This window comes from Musa acuminata, chromosome BXJ3-11 (assembly GCF_036884655.1).
Source record: "Musa acuminata AAA Group cultivar baxijiao chromosome BXJ3-11, Cavendish_Baxijiao_AAA, whole genome shotgun sequence".
NCBI classification, from domain to species: Eukaryota; Viridiplantae; Streptophyta; class Magnoliopsida; order Zingiberales; family Musaceae; genus Musa; species Musa acuminata.
The window spans coordinates 31,651,095-31,668,360 of NC_088359.1; the positions used below are offsets into that span (position 1 = coordinate 31,651,095).

At 36.7% G+C, this 17,266-nt stretch overlaps 2 protein-coding genes across 3 annotated transcripts; both read left to right on the plus strand.

Annotated features, from left to right (window-relative positions):
* Positions 1-942: 942 nt before the first annotated feature.
* Positions 943-8,771, plus strand: LOC135653312 (transcription factor TGA2.2-like). 2 transcript variants are annotated; one of them, XM_065175156.1, is made up of 11 exons: positions 943-1,562; positions 2,649-2,752; positions 3,801-3,874; positions 3,992-4,186; positions 5,865-5,942; positions 6,036-6,095; positions 6,533-6,610; positions 6,732-6,783; positions 7,423-7,694; positions 7,867-8,112; positions 8,306-8,771. In XM_065175156.1, exons 1-11 carry the CDS (start codon positions 1,522-1,524, stop codon positions 8,450-8,452), a joined length of 1,347 nt encoding a protein of 448 aa, XP_065031228.1. In that variant the 5' UTR covers positions 943-1,521; the 3' UTR covers positions 8,453-8,771. The 2 variants fall into 2 exon arrangements, with proteins under 2 accessions (XP_065031228.1, XP_065031229.1); XM_065175157.1 differs by having other exon boundaries at positions 1,384-1,562; positions 2,652-2,752; positions 8,306-8,599.
* Positions 8,772-9,256: 485 nt separating this feature from the next.
* On the plus strand, positions 9,257-16,620 carry LOC103972377 (uncharacterized). Its single transcript, XM_009386694.3, has 3 exons — positions 9,257-9,414; positions 10,934-11,137; positions 16,314-16,620. Exons 1-3 carry the CDS (start codon positions 9,397-9,399, stop codon positions 16,374-16,376), a joined length of 285 nt encoding a protein of 94 aa, XP_009384969.2. The 5' UTR covers positions 9,257-9,396; the 3' UTR covers positions 16,377-16,620.
* The last annotated feature ends 646 nt before the right edge of the window (positions 16,621-17,266 follow it).

Genomic DNA, 17,266 nt, shown 5'->3' on the forward strand with positions numbered 1-17,266 from the left:
AATCTCATGGGTTGATGACACTGTATCCTAAATCTTTTCAGAAAGATAATGGAGATCACATTCTGCAAACAACCTTGTGTTTTCATATTTTAACAAGCAACTCATCTCTGTTCCAATTCAAGGAACAACTAGAACTACTGAAGCAGTAGCTAATGTTTAGGAAAGATTACTCTATCTTGTATGAACCTGCTTGATAGGGTCAACTTAATCCCATATCAGTTGAGGAGTGAAGGAGCCAAGGAGCAGTCATGCCTCCCTTACACTTAGAGGCATCTTTCATAACTCTAAGCGTTTTGAAGGGACAAAACCTTTTGGCGCTCCCACGCCCAAAACGGATAATCTCTCGTACCCCCAAGGTGTACCGAGACAGACCAGAGACCCTTTGGTGCCCCCACACAGTCTCTGCCGATTGGACTGGATGAGCTAGACGAGCATCCCCCTCCAAGAGGCATATTTTGGAGCTCTTTGACTCCAAAAGAGTAAATCCATGCGGGTTCGATCAAGATAGAAGTGTCAAAGGTCTCGAAAAGATTATTTATAATTTTAAAAAATAAAAGATAAGTGGATTGATAGAAAAAAGAATTTTTATTTTTCTTATAAGATTTTTTTATTTTTATGTTTATTAAAAAAATAATATATATTTTTGATCCTAAATAGAAAATATTTAATTATAATAAAAAAAATCATTAAATTAGTCTTGATTATTCTTCGATAGGAGTGGAATGTGGGAGGAGGACGGACGAATCCATATGTTCCCTCCCAAAATGGCCCATTTCACCCCAAAAACAGTCGACTGAACAATTACCCTTTTTAGACCGGACAATCGTATCGAAGCAGAACAATGTTAGTATATTCCTAACGTTAAATTAGGTCAAAATAATCGTAATGAACCGATACAAACCAGCAACAAGGCACAAAGAGCGTCCTTTCAAGAAGACGACACGCTCGGATTAGATTGCTCTCCTCCAGCGCCACCCGTTCCTCGAGATCGTCTACGCTCTGTCACTCCCTCCCCCTTCCCCGTGCCCTGGGGAAAAGTAAGAAGATAAAAAGCTGAAAGAGATCGAAGAGTGGAGTCAAAAGTACCAGGAGGAGTGGGAAGGAGTCGGTTGCCGATCCTTCCGAGCTGCTCCCTCCGAAATTTAGGGTTTTGGCGGTAGAACTCGGTCCTTCCTACCCCGAATCCCACCGACATCGAGGGGTCTGTACTTGCTTGGAGTTGGTTTGTGTGTTTCCGATACGCTTTCTCCCGGTGTACGGATTCGGGTTGCAGGGTTGTCTCTCTCAGCTGGTTGTTGCCCATCGGGAGACTTGCTTTAATTGCTCCGAGTGGTTGGTACGGAGAGGGTTCTGGAACCTTCGTCTCTGGCGGGGTGGAAGTCTTCTAGGGCTGGAAAGTTGAAAGCTTTAGGGATCTTTTTTGTGAGTTTGTTTGGGTTGCTTGGTGGCGGCGGTGACGGTGGATGGGGAGTAGGAGAAGCTGGGGTGAGAGTCGAAGATGGTGAACTAGCTGTGGCCGGGATGCCGAGCTTTATTTCGTCGTCGACGGCCGTCCAGGACAAGTATGTGCATAGTCTCTTGATTCTCTGCTGTTTTGGTAACTCGGGTACCCTTCAATCTTTTGCTTGATTCGAGTTTAGTTGGTAAGTTCCATGGTTACCCATGGCTGCCCTCTTGAGATCATTTCTATAAGCTCTGGGATCGGAAGCTGTGGTATTTTCTTGATGGTATTGCTATTTGCTATGTGGACTATCTGCTTCTTTCTACAATAGTGACTATCAATATCATCAGCTCCTGTTCCACCTTGATATGGAATTGTGAAACTGCGATAGATTGGAAAAGAGATTTTTTGTAAGGATGATATTAGTAGATATTATATGAATATCATCTGCTGCTCTTGTTGGAATAAGATGCAAAAGCAGAAATAAGATGACTGTGCAGAACATTTCGAATATTGGATTGCATGAAATTATTGGTGAAACATATTATATCATCTACCAACTCCATATTCGCATATGTTCTTGATCCTTATTAAAGTTGAAAAGTTGTGGCGACTTGCAAAGCTTGTGGAGAGACCAAAATGGTGGATCTAACATGTTATGCAAGTCTTGTCATTAATTTTGTTAGCTCAGATCGTGATGTTTTTGTCAAGACCCAATATAGTTCAGAACTAGATCCTAAATTGATGCAAGGCTTAGCCTAGTGGTGACTTCATGTCATGAAGTATCCTTCGGTCTTATTCATTGATATCCCTTTCTTACTCGAGTTATATCTGATCCATTAACTTTGTTGTGCTTGAATTACTAGTCCAAAATATTTAGGTCTAAGTTTACAGCAACACACTCATCAAATCCTCATAACCCTCATAAGCCCATCTTAATTTTTGTCCACTTATGATGTGGGACTAAACCGGGGGTGTTACAAGTCTAGTGCATGTCAGTTCATTCCAGTAGCTATGTTGGCATGGGTTCATTCCAGTAGCATGTCGGTTTTCCGGACCATGCTGACATTTTCAGCACCATCTTAGCATGCATTCTTTGCTCCTAAGATACATATATGTATATAAGTTTGCATGTTTATATCTGTGTATGCCCTTTTGTTAGTCTACAGATCATGTAATGGCTAATGCAGTTTGATTTCTTCATCAGCAGCACTGAGGAAAACACAACACATCCTTCTCGAGTATCTGACTTTGGCTTGCTTGAGCAGTCTACTGTATTTCATATAGGTGCTGCTTCTGACATCAGCAGGGGTGAGATATGTTTTTCTTCTTTTTTATTTTTAATTTATGGAATAGCCGAGTAACTATTATTTTTCTATTTCTGTCTGTTTGACTTGATAAGTTTCTTTAGTAACTCGCTACCTCCACTAGCTTCTAAGTGTTGGGGAGGGAGAGAAGAAAAACCAAAAATCAAAAGAGAAATCCACTAGAGATTAATAGTCAAAAGAACATACCAAAAAGTCAATGCAAGATTAACGTGGTTCGACAAATCCTTACCTACATCCATGGAGAAAACCAGATTTTTCAATATATGAGATTAATTACAAAGCCCCTGAATTATCCTGACTTAAGTACGACTTTCCTTGTTCACCTCTCACATAAACCTGAAGAACTCTCTTTACCCTCTCTATTAACTCTAGTGATCACCCTTGGGAGCACCCAAATCGTCTTGCCTCTCTCTCTTCCATCGAAGCCCTGAGACTTAAATATATATTTATCGAAACAAATCTTAATTCACTAAAGAGTTTTAATTTAATTAGGACTCTATCAACTAATTTAAATACAATTAGAACTCTTAAAAAAATACTTACTAACCCTAACACTAAGTGAAGCACATGATGTCATATTGCTATATAAATGTCAGTTTTGCCATTATCTTGTTTTCTAGAAAGATGTATCCAGGCCTAGTTGTGCAAATTCAATTTCATAAATTCTTTTTCAAAGGAAACTTTTTCTTTTATATGTCTGAGTTCCTTCATGGGAAATTTAAAGGTCTTTTTTTTTGGCTTGTGACAACAGAAATACCAACTTTTAAAATATCTGAAACATGAGGTAAGCAATATGAGAAGAATAGGAAGATATCTGACCATCGGAGCCATCTTAAGTACTTCATTATTTGGTGAAAGAAGATAATCTGAGATGGCTAAATATTTTATACTTGCTGGAACGCTGAAACTGATTAATCTTATTAACATTTTGTTGATCTCTTCTTTTGATATAAGTGGCAGCAGATTTTTATGTGTTCACAAAATGTTTCGACATGAGGCCTGTCATTGCTTATGTTTTATCATCTATACAGATCTGGCAGCTAGTGTGAAACAAAGCGGACAAACCTTTACTTCAAATATTTCTCAATCCGGTGTTCTCAGTAATGTAAGATTTTCCTTTTATTTTATTTTATTTTTTTGTGTGTGTATGTGTTATTAGGTGCATATGGTTACTTGCTGCTGGTAGAAAATATCCTCTTGATTTCTATTCCCATGATCGCAGCCTTTAGCTTCCTCTGGTACCACACCTGCTGTAAGGGTTGAGCCTTTGACATCACCTCAACAAAAGGGTCAGCAACCTAAGCTGGTGTCATTTTCCAGCAGTCATTTTGAGAACTGGGGAGAGTCCACAATGGCAGATGCTAGTCCTAGGACAGATACTTCCACAGATGTGGACACTGATGACAAAAATCAGAGGGTGATTTACTTTTCTCTTTTGTTTATTAGATCACTAGATGCTTTATGCTGTATCATCAGAATATTAATTGTCTTTCTTTCTGCCATTTTCTGAAAGATGGAATAACATCTTGTTTTCTTAGTATATTTCTTTATCCTGCTTTGATAACTTTTGTTGTTGCACGATGTTAAAGTACTATAAAACTGAATGTTATTTTACTGCATGCTTAAGTGAATTGCATAGAAGGCAGGCAAAACTTTAAGAACATCTTTCAGGCATTATGGAAGTGCATTACGTTCTACATGAAATACTAAGGTTTTGATGTTCCCGTATATGCTTAGATTTGTCTCTTGCCAATCATTTGGTTGTATTTTCATGGCCACTTATGTGTTCTTTTACCTTCAGATTTTTTGTTTGCATCTTTCTGAAGTCCTCAAGATTACAAATGTTTCAATGACATGAATTGTACTGAATTAAGTCTATACATGTCTAAGAATTTGAGCTGATTCAGCAGTTCAGGAAAATAGTGGGTTGCTTTAGAGAGGGATTATTATGTTCTTGACAGCTTTGTCTTTGGAGACTTGGATTTCAATCCAAATGAGCTTGGTTGACTTCTGCATCATTTCCTTAAAGCTAAAAACGGGACCTGCAAAATTCTAAGGTGTACCCTATGATAAAATTTGCCCCTTTAAGTATATTCTCTAATTGGAGGATACAAAGTATGCTAAGGAAGAATAAGGAGAAGATGAAATTAATCTGACTATTCTGATCTATTTGATTGCATAAAAGAACAAAAATCAATTGCATGATGTAGCTTTAGGGGCTTCCAGTATGCTGTATGTACAGTAAACATGTAACTTGTGGTAGAAGAGCTTTCTTTTTGGTAATATTGGAATCCCATAAATTTTAAGTAAAACACTAGAACTCTTTAAACTTGACTGATAATGGCTTAAGTATTCTCCCAATCATTTCTATAACCAAAATATAATTAAAAATTAAGACTACACCTTAAATTCACATTGCTCGATCATCTGTCATTGAGAGGAGACCAACCAATACTACCTAAGCTTCAAAAGGAAGGTGATATAGGTTTCTATTTCAATTTTTTAAAGCTTGACAGTTTGAGCAGCAGGATGGTGAAGTGGATAGGGGCAAGAAGGCAGACAATGGAGAAACAATGAACTATGCACCTCACATTGAACAAGAGAAGAGAAGGAGCTTAAATGAATCAGTTTGGTCAATTTATTATTCAATCTATTTTAGATTATATCAAATCAGATCTGTATGATGTACATTGTTCATTCAGGCCAAAACATGTTTGGTCCAGGGATTGGACTTTATTGTGAATGGGGCCAATGACTAAGTGATCCTAGATTTTCAATAAACATGTTGAAAGCTGAGCCAATTGAAAAGTAAGAAACCATCAAATGGTTTTTCTTTTCAAAGATTGTAAACCATATGCCATATTGTGATGACCATGATTACTTGTTTAGTGTAGGCATCTTATTGCCCTAGGTTTTGACTGATTAGTTGATCTTTACTATGACCAATGCATCTAAATGGAACATGCTATTGTTTTGTTTACTCATTAGAGGTATATGTATATATATCCTCCTGTCGTTTTCAAAATGGATTGTCTTTTAGGTATTGAAATTTTGATACCTTTTGTGGCTAAGGTTTTTTTTCTCCTAAATTACAGTCAGAACGAGGACAACTTGCTGCTGTTGCAGCATCTGATTCTAGTGACAGATCGAAGGACAAAACACTGGACCAAAAGGTACTATATTTGTTGTATTTTCGAGTTAGTTGGTGCTTTCATGTATTAGTCAGAGGTATAAATGTATTTATTTGTATTGATATGCTTTTGCAGACACTTCGTCGACTTGCTCAAAATCGTGAAGCTGCCAGAAAGAGTCGGTTAAGGAAAAAGGTAGTTTGTGTACTTTTTTGTTGCAAGTTTTAATGTTGCTTTTTGGTAGCATCTATAAGATTAGCATGGTATGTTCTTGGAGAAAAAGAAAACACTTCTTCTTAGTTCTAAGTGCTTATTTGGAACTAGTGGACATCAGGTGCATATCACTACTGTTAATTCTCCATCTATCAATCCTGATTGAATTGTTTGCATTTAGGAAAATATTTGTGTAATTACAATTTACAATAGCCTTGCTCCCATTTTCTTGATTTTTAGGCATGACAAATAAGTTAGGTTAAGAATTCATTGGAAAAGCAATGTAATTTCCAATATCAGTCATTTGCCGAACAAGTAGTATTTCTTTTTCCCTTATGTTAACTGGATTTTTATGTTAACTTCAGTGAGATACATTTTCAATAAATTATATATTTACACCTTCTTTACGAAATTACAAGGCATATGTGCAACAACTAGAGAGTAGCCGACTGAAGCTTACTCAACTTGAGCAGGAGCTCCAAAGAGCTCGCCAGCAGGTGTGGTATTCATTCTTTTCTGGACTATCTCGTTTCTATTTTATTCATGTCACTTCTATCATGAACAATATGGATTACATAACCAGGCTGAAATTTATGCTATTTTTCATTTTTTCGGCAGGGAATTTTTATTTCTAGCTCAGGAGATCAAACCCATGCCATGGGTGGAAATGGTAATTTCTTTTTGCATTATTCCTTAATCTGATGTTGTGTTCAGAATAGCCTTGCCAACAGCATTGATAACACAAACATATTTAAACTTTAAAGATGGCCTTAGTGCATTTGTTCCAAATAGTTATTTCCTCCATGCCAGTTGTACTTTTTGTCAATATGTAAGCCTAATATATTCGGTCTGCAGCAATTAGAGAAAAGTAGCATAGAAAGGGTTTGCAAAACTTCATTCTGCAACAAAGTAGTTTTGTTTCAAGCACAGGGTAATTTGAGCATCAAATTGCAACTTTTTTTTATTGTCTGTATGAGGACTCCATTTTTCTTTTCTTCATGGTATCCGTGGTATTATAATGCAAAAAAATTTCTAATATTTCGTTATGGTTCTACTTTTTGGCCAAGCTGGATGGTTAATATGTGATTAACTTGTACACAAAAAGCCACTTACAAGGTTGTCTTAGCCTCTTAGGTTCAATTTTCCTTGAGACTGCCTAACTGTGTTTCCTTCGCACGGTAAATTCAAAATTGCATCATAAATTTATTTACTTGTTTACCTACCACTGTTGCAAGCTTCTATAAATTTTGTGTTCTAATTTAATTGCCTACTCTCCAAGAATGGCTATCATTTTAAAACATCATTGCAGGGGCCTTGGCTTTTGACGTAGAGTATGCACGATGGCTTGATGATCATAACCGGCAGATCAGTGAACTGAGGACTGCAGTGAATGCTCATGCGAGTGAAAATGATCTACGTGTTATTGTCGATGGCATCATGACACATTATGAAGAAATATTTCGGCTGAAGGGTGTTGCCGCCAAGGCAGATGTTTTTCACATATTATCAGGCATGTGGAAGACACCAGCCGAAAGGTGTTTTTTATGGCTGGGGGGTTTCCGTTCATCTGAGCTTCTAAAGGTGCTGAATTTTTTATACACTGTATTTATAATAGATATATTTTTTATACCCTCCTTTCTTTGTGCCACAAAAAAACCTAATCAAGCAAATGGCTGTATAATGGAATAAATCCAAATTAGCTTAGGTTTTTCATTAGAATTTCTAACATTTTCTGGGTGATGTAACTTTGCAGCTACTAGTAAATCAGCTGGAGCCGCTTACCGAGCAGCAGTTGATGGGCATATGCAACCTCCAGCAGTCATCACAACAGGCTGAAGATGCTCTCTCTCAAGGGATGGAGGCATTGCAGCAGTCCTTGGCAGAAACATTGGCTGGCTCTCTCGGTCCCTCAGGATCTACAGGGAATGTTGCAAACTACATGGGCCAGATGGCTATGGCGATGGGGAAACTTGGAACTCTTGAGACTTTTCTTCGCCAGGTAAATGATCTTCTTGCTCAAATTTGCTTCTCTTAATTCGTCAGGATGTTGCATAAAGCCATAAACTATTGTAGCATCGAGTCTACTGCATGCTCTGAATTAGTTGTCTATTGTACAATATGGTATGTTCATTTCTTTGGTCAGTCTGAAATTCTTGTTATTTGAGATTAGCTTATTGTATCATTTTTCCCAGGCGGACAACCTGCGACAGCAAACCCTGCAACAAATGATCCGGATATTAACTACCCGTCAGTCTGCACGGGCGCTTCTTGCCATAAGCGATTACTTCTCACGACTTCGTGCCCTGAGCTCCCTTTGGCTTGCTCGGCCTCGCGAGTAAGATGCCAAATGTGATTGCTCCATTCTACTTGGCAACACTACTTCCCAATTGAAGGGCCAATTGGCAGAAATATCTATCTTATTGGTATCATAATTGACTCCTGTATCATGGATGGCTGGTTGGTTGCACTCTTAGAGTCTCAGACACCGGGCATGGAGCTAAATCTAACTCGGTTCATGTATAGCAAGATCGGTTGTCGTCGATGCTCATGCAATGTACCATTTGCTTGTGTAAAAAAAATACCATCTATGTCGTCGTTCTGTATGCTAGAGATGATCAATGCAATAATAGTTCAGCATATTTATGGCTAAAATTTCAACTGTTCCTTGTTCTTTCCACAAGGAAGAACTAATCGTTGAAGTGTTTGATGGTATCCATGACATGGATGTGACTGCACAGAGGTTACTAAGAGCATCTGCGTTTGATCCAAGCATATGAATTTGTGATGATTAAGACATTATATCTGTGGTAAGAACACTGCGTAGTAAATCTTTTTGCAGCAGTGTCCGGAGGGTGTTTGATTAAAAGCCTAGTGTTTGTACGCAGGATGTCGTTTCTCTTGCGACTCTGTGCAGTGAACTCATATCGCAAGTGATCAATGGATTGAAAGCTATCTTACGTAAATAATATAATATCTTTACCTAAATATTTCCCACAAAAAATTTCTTTACCTATATATATATATATATTTATCTCATCTATAAGAATGGGCTAATAATTAATCTAAATATTTCGGAAATACAAAAAAAAACGCAATGGAGATCCTTAAAATTAGGTGAGTTGAGATCCTTAAAATTGGCTCAACGGAGAGCCGATGTAACGAGTGGTGGCCGTGGTTGCACCCTCTTCCATCAGTCACATGGCGTGCAGCAAACTTCTTCTATAAATCCATGCATTAAGGTCGAGGGAAGACGTCCGCAAGCCTCCCTCTCCAAGGGACAACCATGGAGAACCGCTTGGAGGTACAGCATTCGGTGAACCCTAGGAAAAACGAGGCCTCTTTTTTTTTTGTTTCTCCCCTTTCATTATTGACAAGATTCGATTTGAAATCGTTTTCAATCGTTTTCTAATCATTAAATCATACGAACCTTTCTTTCCTTCGGAAAAATGAGGCCTCTTTTTTTTTTTTCCCTTTCGTTATCGACAAGATTCGATTTGAAATCGTTTTCTAATCATTGAATCATATGAACCGTTCTTTCCTTTTGCATTGAGGCATTTATTTTGTTGGTGGTTCATTTCGTTTATTCTCCTTGTTGGATGACTAAGAGTCATTTGGATCATCTCATGTAAATTTTAACTTCTTTTTCCACTTCAATCTCTCTCTCTCTCTCTCTCTCATTTTAATTTTTTTACCCAAGAAATCTGTTTAATATATGCCCTGACTTGGAGTTTTCTTATTTGGAGAATGTTGGATCATTTCTTTCAACATTCCATTCTTTTTTTCTTTATGGAAGCAAGCTTTTCTCTTGTTTTAAATTATGATTAACCTGTCTACTTTACATAGCACAGGTATTTTGACCGGTAAATTGGAGATTCAAATCTGTGCTTGTTCATAGACTACTACCATGATACATAATATGATTTTTCTTCCCTTTTGAAGTAGATATCATAGGCTACTACTACCATAATATAATACATAGTATGATTTTTCTTCTCTTTTTTTTTTTTTTTTTTGTCCTTTTGAAGTCTATCAACTGCTCAATTAGTGTCGAGAATGATGTTGGTCGTGGTATGGCACGCACTTATTAAAGGTTGGGGGTCCAATAAATTTTACATTTAAAATACTAGTCTGATGGACATGGTGGTGTCCGAGACCTACTTATTAGAGATTAAGAGTTCAAAACTCTTATTTAATGTATTTTTGAATGTGCCAACTAGCCTATCTAGCAAAAGCCTCGACCTTGATAGGAAGATGTTGAGATCAGATCCCGTTTTCATCATTTACCCTTTGCAAGATAAAAAAGAAAAAAATAGTGCCAAGAGAGATGGAAATTTAGATGCATATGAAACCTTGTTTCTTTTTCTTTATTTTCTGCAATCAGATCAGTGCTACAGTTTCTTTCACAACTATAAAAAACTAGGTACCATTTCCTGATTTCTGCATGTCTCAAGGAACTGGTCATGCTGAGCTTCTGTGTTCAGTTCCAAGTTTATTGGATGTTTATTGCTAGAGATACTGCCTCAATGTTGCGATCCATATCGGATGTCTATTACTAGAGATACTGCCTCAATGTTGTGATCCTTAAACATCCTGCACTACAAAATTTAAGGATGCTTTAGCATTCTCATTATTGATCTTCCTGTTTAAATTGTGAAAGCTATGCTTACCAGAGATACTGCCTCAATGTTGTGATCCTTAAACATTCTGCACTACATTTAAGGGTGCTTTAGCATTCTCATTATTGATCTTCCTATTAAAATTTGAAAGCTATGCCCTCTACTCATCTGCTTAGTGCTTACCATTTAAGTTGTTTCTTTCAGAACACGGGTTGGATGTCTGTTCCTCAGTTTGGAGGTTGGGATAAAAATACAGATTATTCGATGGTATTTTCGCGAGCTCGTGCAAATAAGAAGCATCACAAGGCTGGGATGAGGCCCTCCAGCCTTGGAAATGCAGAGGAACTCATGGCTTACCAACAGTGTCAAAATGATGCCCCCATCATGGTAAATGATGCCCCCACCATGGTAAATGATTCTCGCCTCATCTCATTTGCTTTCACTGTGTTATCTGAAATTTACAGTTCATGAATTGAATGGTTATTTGCTTGTTTATTCTGTTCTAGACTTGGAAGCAAAGTTGGCAAATTCATGTACTGGTAGGGTACCGATCAGGATTTGGACCAGTATTGTATCAGTTTGTCCTGGTATATGGTACACCGATACATACTGACTTTCGAAAAGATCCTGAAAAAAAGAAAAAGAAACTACCTTGTAGAGGGCCTGTACCATCCTGTACTGGTGGTATTATCCCTGTATTGCCCTGACAGAGATCAGCGTACCTGGTGGTATGGACCCTGTACTGGGTATCTCGCCCCGTTTTCCCTGGTCTACATATCAGTAAGCTACTGGACCGACGGATACCATCCATAGGATACCTTACCAAACCGGGCAGCATTACAAACATTGCTCGTAAGCAACACTCTCATGTAGGAATCTTGCATGTTTATCTGCAAATGAGTACAGGTTGCACCACCTAAGGACCAAAATATTTTATTCATTCATCAATTTGGATAGATTAAAAATTTAAATGTTCTTACATTGATGATCATCAAATCAATTTGTGGCAATACTGGCACCAATGTCAGTGACTCCTGTCATTTGGTTTAGGTCATAGATGACTACAACCTGATCTTAAACTGTCACTAACTGAAGCTGAAAGCCCAAGAAAACTAATCAGATTTACAGCAATACAGGATGCCTTAGTTCCTTAGTTTACTAATGTATAAATCGACACATTTAAGAACTTCCAATAGGATTCTCTCCATGTGAGATGAAGTTTGAGAATAATAGATATCTTAGCTGTTGCTATGAGCATCATTTCTTGTTGCATAAAGGTGGTGCCTGCAGAAGGTTATGCAACACCTCACACATCCTTCATTCATATCTAAGTTCATAAATTTTGTATTTTTCAAGGATCACAAGATTGAGGCAGTATATACAATTGTATTTTTGTTTTATGTAGCATATTTTGATTGCCTGAAAGTTGCTCCCTATGACATCCAGTTGAGTTTATCACTTCAGTTTGAGGTGAAATCTCAAATGTGATCGAATCAATTTTGATAGACTGAAAGTTTATATGTTCTTTTAAGGAAGGTTCTTGAACCAATTTTGATTGCAATATTGGCACTAGCATCAGTGAAACCTGTGTTATTCGATCATAGATGTCTTCGGTCATAGATTGAAGCTGAAAGTCCAAAACATTGTGCTGTATCTAATAGACACAGGTGAACCATCTTTTCAGTAGTACTCAAGAAAGGCAATCAGATCTACTACAGACTGCAGGATGTAGTATAGTTCCTTGTTTAGTAATATGTACAGATAGACACCATATTTAAGAACTTGCAATGAGATTCTCTCCATGTAAGATGAAGTTTGAGGATAGTAGATTTCTTAGATTTTGTTATATGATTTCTTGTTGCATACAGGTTGTGCATGCAGTAGGTTAGGCAACACCTCACACATGGTACATTCATTTGTAAGTTCATAGTTTTTTAATCTATCAAGGATCACAACATTGAGGCAGTATATGTACAATTACATTTTTTGTTTTGTGTGGCATGTTTGATTGACTGGAAGTAACTTCACTTCAGGTTGAGGTGAAGTCTCAAGTGAGATCACGATCTGAAGAGAATAACTTATTCTTTGATTAAAATCCTTGAACTTCACCTTACGGAAAACTTAAGTCACCGTAGAAGAACTTACTTCTAACATATATTGATTACGCCAAACGGACGAAACATTGTATGAAATCATAAAGCAAAACATAGTAAGTTATTTGAGTTTTCTGTAGACTTAAAACACATTCTGTGCTATTGCTGTCACTCTTCCTATGTATTCAAAAAGTTAGAATGGAAATGGTGCCATCAAATCTTTGATTTTTCCCAGTCATTATTTCTAGCATTAAGCTACCAATACCAGTATGTAGTGGCTGATCTGATATTACACCACCAACTTGTATACTCAGAAGAAATAATAAAAGCATGTTTATATGTTGAAATATATTTGGTATATCTGTATAACGGTTGGTTAAACCTTTTAAATGGGATACTATTCACAACAGCCACATATCTTAGGTGACTCTCCTGGATGCTTAACAGTCCTTCTCAATCACTGAAGGACAAGAGCATTAGGCAGGCCTTAGATCCAAGTTTTTCTTAGATCTTTTCTTGATTGAAAGAAACAATCTAGACACGAAGAGAAGTTTCAAATCTATGCATCCAAGCATAGGTTGGTTCATTTTCTTGTTGATACACTTGATTATCTTATATGTTCAACTTGATTATTTTTCTTGGAAAAATCAATTTTCAAGACAACAAAAGCTTGCTTTCATGGAAATTTAAGTTTTCGACATTTTCTGAAATGGTAGATGAACAGTGTATAGCAGTCCCTGTAAACAACAAAATTCCAATTGTATTTTGGTCATCATGAAACCATAGATCAAGATTATCTTATCAAATTAATCATGTAATTGCTAAATGGTTTGTTTCCAAAAGGATCAACTAGTCAATAGATCATCTCTTTCGCTTAACAAGAAAGGTTTCTGGATCTTAAGAGTTGAGACAGTGAACAGAGGCTAAACCAAGTACCAAAATACATGTGCAATTTAATAGATAAGGAGAAAAGTATCAAAACAGTCTATCCCCTTCATTTGCGCTAACAATGTAACTGATAGGTTAGATTTATGCTTTTTCACATGGTCTTTTAAACACCCATTTAGATATATTCCCAGGTGGTAAATCAGTATGAGTCAACTTGTTATCGGAGATTATTGATTCGGAAAAATGATGTCAATGCCCTAATAACACATCAAAGTCAGATCCTTAAAAAAGAGAACATTTTTAAAATAGGTAGTATCCCCTAGCTTAAAAATCACATTAATTAGGATTTCACCCACTTCAGTGTTATCTTCTAGGAACTACTATATTGGTGTTTTAGGTGCATCCAATGAAGGAATTTTCAGAATTAATCTGTAGAAGCATCTCATGGTAACAGTAATATGTTCTTGGTAAAATGGGGTTATCTCATTTGATGTATGCTTCCAACATAAATCTAAGATAAATTTTGTTTTCTTGGCCAGCCAGTTTCTGGTATGCCTTATCAATAACTTATGAGGATCTAAGCTTGCGAGCTTATCAAATGATAGTATTGAGATATATAAAGCTCAAAAATCATGTTTTAGCTGCACAGGGCTGCCATCTTAACAAATCTTTTATTTATGACCTACAAGGGTCTTTGAGACCGATTCGAGGATCAACATATGAATTAATAGCTTCATACATCCTTGTCTACCATGGCATACTCCACACGATTCAATGTTTAACACAAATGAAGAGATTTTTTTTCTTTTTCATAGGTCTATATGATTATTTTGAAAAGCCCATTATAGACAAAATGTCTGAGCTTTCTAAATCATGAGAAATTGTCTGTTTTGGGATGGGTCCTATATGGTTTTATCTTGGACCCCAAAAGGCACATCTAGAATTAAATATGACCATCATAGCCCCTAATTAGGGAGTCAAGTCCTCTTCAACCCTATAGAGGGTATCATATGATAAGATCCACACTAGCAATTATTGTTATTACGTCTTTGAGCCACAAGAACTACATGCTTTGGGGTTTACTCTACATAGTTTTACTCTTTTGAGGTGGAGTGGTGGGTCTCAAAAGGCACTCTGAGAGTATAATCACCTTTGGACTATTTTGGATCTTGTTCTTCAACTCTCCAATCAATGTGAGACTAAATATGATCTTATCACTCATGTTGATTAAAATCTTTATAAAATTGAGCAAAATCTAGCATCCATGCTATATAGGAGCATAACTAATAACGAGTATTCAGACTTCTGACTTTGTAGTACTACATATCATAAAGGAAATAACTTTTATCGGATGTATTTAGGTCCAAGACATCTTGTTACTTGAATTTGAATGGTCTACATCGTCACATTCCTTTTGTTATTCCCAAAGACTTAAGATGGTAAAAAAAAAAAGACAATTTAGCTTTTGAATCCAACTATCATATCCTAAAATGAAGGGTAAAGTTAATCAACATCCATGGGTGGTAATTGGTATAGTTGGTTTTCTAGCAAACATGGTTGTGCCAAGCTTTATTAGGTTTTCTCTTAAGCTTTTTGCATTTTGGATGTTGGAGTTTTTTTTCTTCTCCTTTCACTTTACTGAGGGAGAAAGTTTCTAGTCGAATGGTGAAGTTATAAACTATAGGAATAGGAAATAGGAGTCATTAGGATAGTAATGGTGGTCAGTGCTTCAAACAAGATTGACTTTGTTCTTCATCTCAAATATTATCTTAGGCAAAATTATAGTATGATAAAAGCGCATCTTTTTAGTCTTCTGGTTAACAAGTTTCCTTTGACCTCTAAAGCAGCTCCTCAGAGTCATAAATCTAATCACTAATAAGCTTTCCTTTCACAATGTGAAGCATACAGAGAGAGAGAGAGAGAGAGAGAGAGAGAGAGCAGTCTATGCATCCTTTCACAATGTGATTTTTATTGGTCTCACAGCCTATCGATGTGCAAACCAAGATATGCTTAGTACAGGGCCTGCACCGCCTAGTATGTCAGGTATGGGGCCTTTGCCTTGCAATTTCTTGGTACAGTATGTATCATGCTGTACAGAGTGGTATGAGCCCAGTACTAGATGATTTATTTTTTATTTTTTATTTTTTTTCAAAATTTTTCTGAAACTCGGTAAATGCCATAGAACCCATATCAGTTTGGCATGAGTCGAAATTTTTTTGGACTTTTTTCAAAATTCATTACCGATATGTGAAATTATAAACCTTGCTCTATATAATGCATAAATGTATAATCTGAGACTTGGTACTGTGATTTTGCATGTATATAAAAGCCGTGTATACTACTGTATGAAAACATGGAACACCGGTGTCCCTCTTAAACTTGGTAATATGACAAGTTAACAGCAAACCAAAAATACAAAATCTTACCAAAAATGGTTGCTTATATACATCTACTTCAAGATATGCATAGATTGTTATGCACATTAGTCATCAATGAAATTGCTTGAATTAAGTAGGAATTTGCTCCAACAATTATGACAAGCTTTCCAAAAAGGTGGTTTAGCAAAAGCTGGGTTCTCATTCACACACAACATTTATATGCAGAAAAGGAGGAAGTCTCTGCACTATCTCAGATGCTGCATCATGCCAGATTTTTCTCTACACTGAAAATTGAAGACAAATTGCATCAAACTGATTGTAAATGAAGACATACTGAGTCTCCCTATGATATGATTCAACAATGTATTTATTCTTCATCTTTTTTTTTATCTATTTATATGGTGACTGTGTTTTTACCTTGTATCTAAGATTATGTTGAGAAAGGCGGGAAAATAAATATCCCCTAGATTATGCGAACAGATTATGACAATGTATCGTTTGGTGGCAGATCATGACAATGTTTCGACACTCATTATGGGTAGTAAATTGGTCGGCTGTAATGCTGATGACAACATATACTTGTTTTGGTGATCATCTTACAACAATTCCACTGATACATTTTTGTAATCGAATGAGTAATCTCAATAACCTAAATCCCTAGCAAAGAGTACAATATATATCAAACTCTTAACATCACAGGTTGGGCAAGAGGTGAGCTTGATGCCTAGACTACTGCCAGCAGCCATTAGAACAGATTGCTGGGATCGCTAATTGACAGCAATCCTCCCTTTGGTTTGTCATGCCAATGTGACAGACCACAAATTGCTGAGTTATTCTTTGATCATGTTGCTGCACTTAAAGGATGCACAGTGTTTGAGAGAGTAGAATAAGATGTGATCAATCTGTTCATTTTTAACTTCTATTGCAGAAAGTGTCAATACAAAATGTTATCTCTCTTCTATTGCTTCCTCCCAAATCTTACTTTTTTTATTGGGGACTACTGATATGATACTAATGCTTAGGATCATGTTATGAGCATAAACCAGTTTGTTTGTATGCACAACCCAATAGATTATTAGCAGCCAAAAACCAGCAAATACATGCCATCACAATTATTGCATGTAAATTTATTATGCTAAATCAAATGTAAGTTTATCATCGTACGTAAACCACAGGTA